The sequence below is a fragment of the Pelmatolapia mariae genome, linkage group LG10_11, assembly GCF_036321145.2.
Source record: "Pelmatolapia mariae isolate MD_Pm_ZW linkage group LG10_11, Pm_UMD_F_2, whole genome shotgun sequence".
In the NCBI taxonomy this organism is placed as follows: Eukaryota; Metazoa; Chordata; class Actinopteri; order Cichliformes; family Cichlidae; genus Pelmatolapia; species Pelmatolapia mariae.
The window spans coordinates 44,220,680-44,229,926 of record NC_086236.1 but is presented as its reverse complement, the minus strand read 5'-3'; the positions used below and the strand labels follow the sequence as shown (position 1 = coordinate 44,229,926).

Genomic DNA, 9,247 nt, shown 5'->3' with positions numbered 1-9,247 from the left:
CAGAAAGATGCGGTCAACCTGCGCATGCGTGCTGGGGAGAAGGGCTTCTGCCTCATCAGTGACGGGGATAATGTCACACTGGACCCAACTCATGACTACTATTACCAAATTCAGGCACAGCTTCACATTGCAAATGCAGAGTACTGTGACTTTGTTGTGTGGAACCGCAATGACATATTTGTTGAAAGGATTTTGCCTGACCTTGAGTTTTGGGATGATGCGATTCCTAAAGTTGAGTGTTTTTTTAGAAACAGTATACTCCCAGAAATACTGGGACAGCAAGTTACAAACATACATGTGTAATGTGATAAAAGGACGACAACATAATGACATTTTGAATATTGTTATGACCTGATGGTAGTCATTATGAGTTCTGGCTATTGTATTTGCTCTGACGTAGCATTAGAGCACAAATTGTCATTTAATTTTATTGTACATTTAATTGTGTCATTTAAGTGTTGTGTAACACTACACAATGATTAAATGCTATTGAGGCAGCATAATAATACATTGGTGGTTTATTTACAAGATTAGACTTTTAAACAAATAAACAAAATAGATTGCAATCCATCTCACAGTATAATACTGTACAAACTGCCAGCACAATATGACAGTTGGAGAAAAATATTTCATTTGAAAACATTTACAGACTAATCAGGAGTCAGGACTTAGGTACTACTATTACTCTACCCTGTTCTACTTATCACCAGAGCCAAGCAGCAGATACTGGACACTACTCTTCCTCTCCACCCCCTTCTGTGAGCCGTGACAGTGACAAGACATTTAATTTTTTTTAACTGATTGATTACCACCCACCCCCCTTACTCCAGTGGGACAACAGACTCGGAGAGATTTGATAAGGCACAACAAATTACCCCAATCTTGTCGATCAATGCATGTGTCTCACCTGGCTTTGTGGACATGTTCTCTATTGGCATAGCCCTGCTCTGCAGAATGTGATATTTCCTCCTGACTAAACCTATGACTCGCTCAACATGGATACGCAAATTGGCTATTTTCCTTGTCTCTGCCACTTCATAGGCTGACAGCTGTTTTCTCCCTTTAGTGAATGCCGGTGTCTGTAGTGAAGCACAGTAAAACCCCACATTATCGCCAATATTGAACCCACGATCTGCAAGGACAATATCTCCAGGTAACAAGTTCTTTAGGAGGCCACTCTCTATTGTGATCTGCTTATCGCTAACTCTCCCTCCCCAGGCAGAAGATATGTAAGTGACGTAGCCTTGGGGGGCAACACCAATCAAAAATTTTACAGTGTGATGGTGCTTGTAGTTGGACCAAGTTTGAGCTTGTGCAAGAAGATTAGATGGTCTCTCAATAAAGACTTCAAAGCAATCAACAATCACAGCCACTTTACATCCAAATGCCTGTCTGAAACTCAGTGGCATCGTAGCTTGAAGAACATGTCGCTCTGGCCACTCAATTAGGAACTCTAACCTTTTATGAAGTATGTCAATTACTTTATGCCAAACTCTAGAAGCAGTGGACAGAGAAATATTGAACCTGAAAGCTAAATCTTTCAGGGGCAGATTTAGTCTCAGCCTCAGCAAAACTAGTATGAATTGTTCAAATTTGGACAACAAAGACATAGGTCCCGAGGTGATATAGGGCTCGCACAGTTCAAAAATCTGAATTAAAACTAAGAAGTTGGGGAGCCCTGTGTAGAACTTTGTCTTGTCTTAATTTTTTTCAAAAGCCTCCTGGCTGAACTGTGTGTCCAGAGCCTTGCTCCGAAGATCAACCAGCTCTGCTGTGTTCTGTCTCAAAACATCCTCCATCTTCTCGATGTCATCCATCGTCAGCTCTGTCTGGCATCCAGCAGCCGCACAGCCTGCAATATAACAGTGGGGGAGCATAATCAGCATAATAGAGGCAACCTCAATTTTTACTCATTTTCACTGTAGGAGTTTTTTAGTGGGCTATTAGAATCTGGTGTAATGTGTTTAATTCACTATGTTAATTTAATGTAATTATTTTTTTTAATCAACAAAAAAACATGTTGCGTCTAAACAAAAAATATATTTATATGTTTCTCACCACAGAAACCTTACATTACGGATATCTTTACTTATCTGTGAAAGGAGACTGTCTGGAATCTGGCAATATAAGAACCATAGCAGTGTACAAAAACCTGTGGTGTGTGCCTGACGGTAATAAGTGCCACTTTTTCTTTTTTTCTGAATAAAATGGTATGGATTTACTCTGTGATTAAAAAAATCACAAACATGTAATATGCAACTTGGACCATAATCATTACAGATAATGGCATCTTTTTCTCTTTGACATGATTCTTGTTTGTTTTACATCTCAGCACAATATCTTACCTGGATAAGTGAATGTCTCATTCACACTGAAGTCTTCTGGTTGTGGATTCTCAGCTGGAAGCTGCAGTTCGGGGTTCTCCACTGTCACTAGGCTCAAATCCGGGCTCTCAGCCGTCTGTTGCATATCCAAAATCGCCTCTGCACATCGATGCTGTTCTGCCTTAAGCTTCATTCTTTTCTCTCGTTTGAGAACTGATTCCGATCTGGGTTTTCGTTCGTAGCCGAGATTGACCGTCGGAGCCCAGTCCTCCGACTCTTCGTCATCCAAAGCACTTGGGCAGCCTATAGTCCCAATCAAGTCAATATTAGACTACTAACTTAAAAGCACTAAGTAAACGAGAATTTAACGACAACCTAATGCTAATAAGTTCGTTTGCAAACATAACATTACCTCTGACGAAGTGGTCGCTGCAGACACGGGCATTGGCAGACTCTGCTCCTCCCGACTGTAAACGTAAATTTAAAATCCATTTTTTCCTACGTTTTTCGGTTAGAATTTTCCATTTTTCTCCTCTTCGTTGGGCTATTTTTGGTACCCTAAAATACCGTTTATCGGTTTCTCTGGTCGACCTACTGGAGCATCCGTAAACACAACAGGACATAGGCATTTTGCGTACTGTCTGTCTGTGATTTTGCGCTTATCTTTTTCACTTCCGACCGCCAGTCAAATTTCGCGCTTTACGTCGACGTCACGTCTACGTCAAATGAAACCTAGCTATTTTTTTGAAAAAGAACAACAAAAGTACAAATTTATAAACCTTTTTTGTTTAGTTTTTCTATTACATTTTTAACATTCACTTACTTGTCATCTAAATACAGTAAGGAGACCTCTTAATTTGGTCATTCTTTTTTTTTTCTCACTTTCTAGCAGTAAACGTGAGGGGGGAGGGGTTTGTGTTTATGGAAAAATACCTTCAGTCTTCTCCTCAAAATCCTTCAGCAGAGAGGACATTCTTGTTTCCAGGACAGCCAGTGATTTGAGTTTCTGCAAACTGTCCACAGCCCATCTGTTATGTTGGATACTCATTGTTTGTTCAATAAAGTTTCTATGGAGAAAAAAAGGGGGCTGTCCACAGCCGCTCACTTCCTGACTACCCGTCCGTCTAAGGACACTACCTTGTGACGTAGGTAGGTAGTGTCCTTATGAGCATCCTTCCCCTGAATTCGGACACAGCAACTCACCCCCTCCCTCCTGGCTCGCAGCTTCTTCTTCTTCTTGGTTAGCAACCAATGTTAAGGAGCATTACCGCCCCCTGGCACACAGCTCAGTGGACATTTAGATGAGAAAATATATATTTGACACATTTGAGGAAAATACTAATAAAATAAAATAAATGTTCCCTTTAGAAATCTTTTTTTTTTTTGCCCTATAAAAGTTGTTGTTTTTCTTTTTCAATCGCTCATCTTAGCAGTAGGATTTACATGAAAAGAGAAACAAATTAAGTTTGAGTGAAAATGTAAATTTTTTGCACTCTCTGGTCAACTGACTCAGTGACTCAAATGACTCAAAAAACCCAATTCACTTTGGTGAGTGACTCATTCAAACTCGATTCAGTAAAAAGAATCGAATTTACCATCACTACCCCTTACGGTATTACCTAGAAAGAATACTAAAACATTTCTGTTACCCACTTCCACATCAAGCTTATGTACGCAGTGAAACAGATATTTACATGGAGTGGTATTTGAATAAAAGTCCATTATTCCCTCATTTTAGATCAGATTTGGGTCCCATCAGACCCTCAGAAAAAGATTAACACCTTTTAGCTGATGTTCAACTTTCCAGCAGCCAATTTCTTATTTTGTCTGTCTGGTGTTTGTCCTGTAGAGATTTTTTGCTGAAAGTAAGTAATGCTGAAAGCAGAGTTTCGTACAGATTTAGGTGATTTTTTTCCTGTGGGTTTTTTTCTTCCATGAGCAGAACCTTCTGCATTATCATTTGATATCCTTAAAATTATATAATAATTTGGTGGCACGACTAAGATTTTGGAGAACGTGAAAAGTGATGCTCATTGTAATAAAAGCCCACTGTACTTACTAACCACACCTCTCCACCAAATCCCCTATACAAGTCTTGACAAGAAGCTTCCTCAGTGGCACCGACAGGGTACCTGTAGTCTCATACTCCTTAAGAATCTGTGGGGCTTTCCTCTTAAGTAGTGACTTTAGGGGTTGAGTTTGTTCTTCGGTGGCAGTGGTAGACTGTGTAAAGGCAACACCAGACACATTACCTCTCTGCAGTAATATTCAAAGTCATGACAGCAAATTTCCACAGAAGCATGAGTTTTTTCAAAAAGCTGCACCAGAAAAAGGTGGTTTCTTAATCACTGTGATTGTGGTTCAATGACTAAAATAAATTCTGAATAATAATTAAATTGATTTAATTCTTGTAGTTGCTACTTGGCAAATAAATCTGATCCTGACTAATTGTTAATAACTGTTGTTGCGGGTTCGAAATTGAGGACGAGAGTAAAACAATGATGGTCCAGAAGAGGTCGGTCAAACAATTGATTTTAATGAATGCACGCAGCGTGGAGAGGTGCAAACTGCAAAACATCAGTTGTACATCTCTGCCCAAAATACACTCTAGATTGCTTTTATCCCATCAGGGTATTGTAACGCCCCCTCTTGCGTTTACAGTCACATAATTTGCATGTACAGAACATTCATGTATTTTAAGAGATAACTGCAGACACAGAAGTTCCCCATCCATCCAAATATGGTGAGGATCTCAGGCCTTTGAGGTCCCCATGGACTGGACATCCTTTCGTCACCTGTAACTAAGCAAACTCAAATACCACAAGAAGCTGAATACATTCAGGCCTTTGCTCAGCTACTATTTTACTGTAACCATATACTCAGGGTCTGAGTTATGATATATATATATTAACTCAGTCATTTTAAAGTAGTTATAACTGCACCTGTAATAAACATGTTAATATTTGATTATGATAACCCCTATAATATAACTTATAACATAATGCCAGCAGCTTCAATAAACACTTTGATGAAATGATAATTAATGTAATGTTAAGGATGATGGTTATATACAGTTCAGCAGTGACCTAATTTCGTTAAATATTACAATTCCCTCTCTTGATGTCTCTCCAGAGACATCACCACACCATTTCCTTGGGTCACTCCTCGACCCACTCTGACCCTCTCTAGCCGTCCTCTGACTCAGCAAATCAGACAACCACCTCATGTCCTCTAGGTGGTCCAGTAATAAAACACCAGCTCCCACTTAAAAACACTTCATGCTTAAGTGGTCCCTGCTCCTTTTCTGGGTCCCTCTCTAGTGGAAATCTTCTCCTGTAAGGGATAAAAAACAAACAGCCTCTCTCTGCTACACCTTACTAACCTACTGTATTCATCTAAGGTTCCTGTCATTATTCAAAGTTGGTTCACAACATCATGTTCTGGGCTCTATCCATTATATTAACTTTACTTAATCTCAATACTCTTTATGTGTGTGAGCAACGCTTTTAGCTTTATTAAAAAACACCCCGGGTAAAATACACACCATCCCCCTGTCAGCCTAAATGTCCGCTAGAAAACACACTTCAAAATTTTCTATCATCATTTACTCCTCTTTTTGCTTCAAGCATATACATAACATGCAAAAGTTACTGTTAATGCCAGTTAGACAAGTTTCCATTATCTACAACATTTTGTTTCACCCGGCTCACCCTCACACATTTCCTGTTCACTTATTGCATATGTATCTTTAACACCTTTTACCTCAGTACTGGCTAAGCAGAAACAAAGCACCATGTATTCCACCTTTACCCTCCAAAATAAATCCATGTCATGTTTGTGTCTGTAAGCATGTTTTGCATTCATTCATTACAGTCCACGCCATTCCTGCAAGTTAGGAGCTGTCAATTTACAAGCTACATAAAGTCCAGGCCTTCGGCCTGGCCTATATTTAAATCATGTGTGTTTGTAAGCGTGCATGCAATTAACCTGCTATGTTCTCATCTTCCCTCAACATGTATCACCTGGACACTCTCACCAGTGAAGCTTAAGACCCTTTTGGACGGAACATGAACTCTAAACAAGCACAGTTATGCTTTGTGTCTTAACTCAACCTGCAAATAGAGACATCACTGTTATCACAAACATATTCAATATTATTAAAATTATACTGTACAACCTGTTATTAATGCAGTCATCATAAGGCACATTATATCATAGCAATAAAAGAATCTCTAAATCCCCAATCCCAACAGGTCCTGTTTTTAAATCTTCCCTGGCTCTCCCTTCAAGTTCTGCTGTCTTAGTACAATAATTAGGTCCTCCTAATCCCATTAAATCTGCCATATTGATTTCTTCATGAGTAAGTGTCAGATTTAGAGCATCTAAAACTTTACTCAGTCTCTGTTGTGCTAATGATGTCATAGTGAACGCCTGCAAGTTCACATAAGCCACCACACTATGTTAGTCAGAACTTTTAGTGAGTATTCTCTCCCTACATGTGCTGTTTCCTATATTATTTTGGCAACCCCTGCTGCATGCTGTGCCTTGCTTCTGTTGGACTCCACCTTATGTTAACCTACATAAGTACCTGTCTTAAAAGCGACCTCTGCACAGCTCAGACGCCAGTTGCAAGAGCTCTCTAACATTAGAATCATCAGCTGTGACTTATATAGTGTTATTTCGGTACTTTATACTTCACACAGTTTTGAACGTTGTTTATATGGGGAGTTCCTCTTTTTGTGTCTATATTTATTAATATGCCTTGTGCACTAAAACTTCCTGTTTTTCAGTCTGGCTGAGCACTTGTTTGTGAGTAAAAGGTGGCCTTGGTCTACAAGCCAGCCTTCATTATTAAAATACATAAAACAAGATAATGGGCAGGTTCATATTAAAAATATAGCTTTTATTCCTAACACCAGTCCCCGTTTTTTCATTTCTCCCCTGAGAAATGAACTAATTCCTAGTTTATGACATTTAAGTTTACTTCAATACATTCCCATTTAATTTTATTTATATAGCGCCAAATCACCACAAAAATTGCCTCAAGGTGCTTCATATATACAGAGAAAAACCCACCAATCTTGTGACCCCCTATTGAGCCAGCACTTTGGCAACAGTGTGAAGGAAAAACTCCCTTTTAACAGGAAGAAACCTCCAGCAGAACCATGCTCAGGTACGGGCAGCCATCTGCTGCGACCGCTTGGCGTCAGCTAACAGAGACCTTTTAAGAGAAATACTTAATATTTAATAATCCACATTTCACTATTTTATTCTTTGGTTCAAATTTTTATTCTGTCTTGTTCTTTATTTGTTATTATTTATGTTTAGATTGTTTATTGCTAGTCTTGGTTTGTTGTTGTCTGTTTGGGAGCTGACATAGTCTCTATAGATAAGCGTCTTTTGGTGGGGTAGCATCAGGAGAGAAGCCCCAGAGAGGCATCTTCCATGTTAAACACTAAAATATAACAAAAGAGATCTCCTCAACGTGTTGTATATTTTTAATGTTTCCTTATTATTTTGTCATAAAATAAATCAACCAAATAACTTAAGCTGTGTGACAGCACCTTGCGTTTACGCCGGGCTGTGAGCTGCCCTGAATCTACTTCCTACACCCCCCTTTCACCCAATTTAATTTCTCAAGAGACTTTAACTCTTCCTGACCTTCTCCTTCTCTCATCTGATCATCTCAAGTACGTCCTGTACCAAATTTGCTTCCTCTTTTCAAGTCCCACATTTAATTACAAGCTCTAATACATTTGCCCTATATGGCTGTTCCGACGTGTTTCCTGTCAACTTAACAGAGTTATTCTCAAAACTCAGAGCTGAGGTTCCCCTTTCCTAAGTCTGTATGTTCTACAAGAGAGCAAGTCGGTAAACAAGTTTATCATCACAAAGGTTATTAGGTAAAGGTCACGTAGACATTTGCTTAGTAACCCTAAAAGAGCACATTTCATGTAGCTAATCGCATATATTAAGACCCCCCTTTTTGTGACACATCTCATGTGTTACAAACTCAAAATCCTTCACTCAGGTTAGGGAATTAAAAGAAAAGGTTAATCATATTATATTAGGTATAGTTGCTCCGGGCCTTCAAACCTGTGTTTAAGGAATGAAATCAAATTAATCATCATGTCAAAATCCCTTCTTGGCTCCATCCACAGCCTGCATCCTTGAAACGTCCTATAAACAAAAACCTGTGTATTAACCAGAACATCACCTTTTATACTCACTTTCTCCACTTATGATCCAACCTGTGTTATAAAGGAAAAGTTAAAACAGAACAATTATCAGTCATGTGTCCAACCTTAGTCCAGTCTTTTGTCAGTGTCCAGTCGGTCCAACCTATGGTCTGCCTGGTCCGTCCATTCACCCACACATTCACTCACACGCATTAACATCGGGTATTGGTTGACTTCCGCACAAATATTCAGATTTACCACCTTCAGCAAACTCATTTTATTTATATAATCATTTATTTTCTTTTTACTCGTTTCTTAAGAAAATAGTTCTTTATACTTTTGGACTGGATTGGCTCGCTGCAATCCTCTTAGACAGGGACCCACAATCTGACCCATTGTAATTCGGAAAGGTCACCTTACTTTTTATTTTCCTGAGACTATTGTCGACGCCGTTATTCATTGTTGTCTTTTGCAGGCCTGCTTAGAACAAAAATGAGAAAAAAGAGAGCTGAGTATTAGCTCATCAAAGTACAAACAAAATCACCTGACAGGTTTTTTCTTTATAAGTGCACTGTTACAAAACCCCTTAAATCCATGTTTATTAAAACTCCCTCTTTAAAAATAAAACAACAACCTCAAAAATCTTCAACAATCTTAAATTTCAGCCATAGAACACACCCAAAACCTAAAAAGCTACACCGTTTTGTACACAACATCCCCCTTTAAGCACTTTACCAAACTCAC

General features: G+C 39.0%; 1 protein-coding gene across 1 annotated transcript; it reads right to left on the bottom strand.

Annotated features, from left to right (window-relative positions):
- Positions 1-519: 519 nt before the first annotated feature.
- Positions 520-3,054, bottom strand: LOC134637031 (uncharacterized). Its single transcript, XM_063487351.1, has 3 exons — positions 2,737-3,054; positions 2,346-2,627; positions 520-1,852 (listed from the first exon to the last, which is right to left on the bottom strand). The coding sequence occupies exons 1-3, from the start codon at positions 2,951-2,953 to the stop codon at positions 1,701-1,703; spliced, it is 651 nt and encodes a 216-aa protein (XP_063343421.1). The 5' UTR covers positions 2,954-3,054; the 3' UTR covers positions 520-1,700.
- Between the last annotated feature and the right edge of the window lie 6,193 nt (positions 3,055-9,247).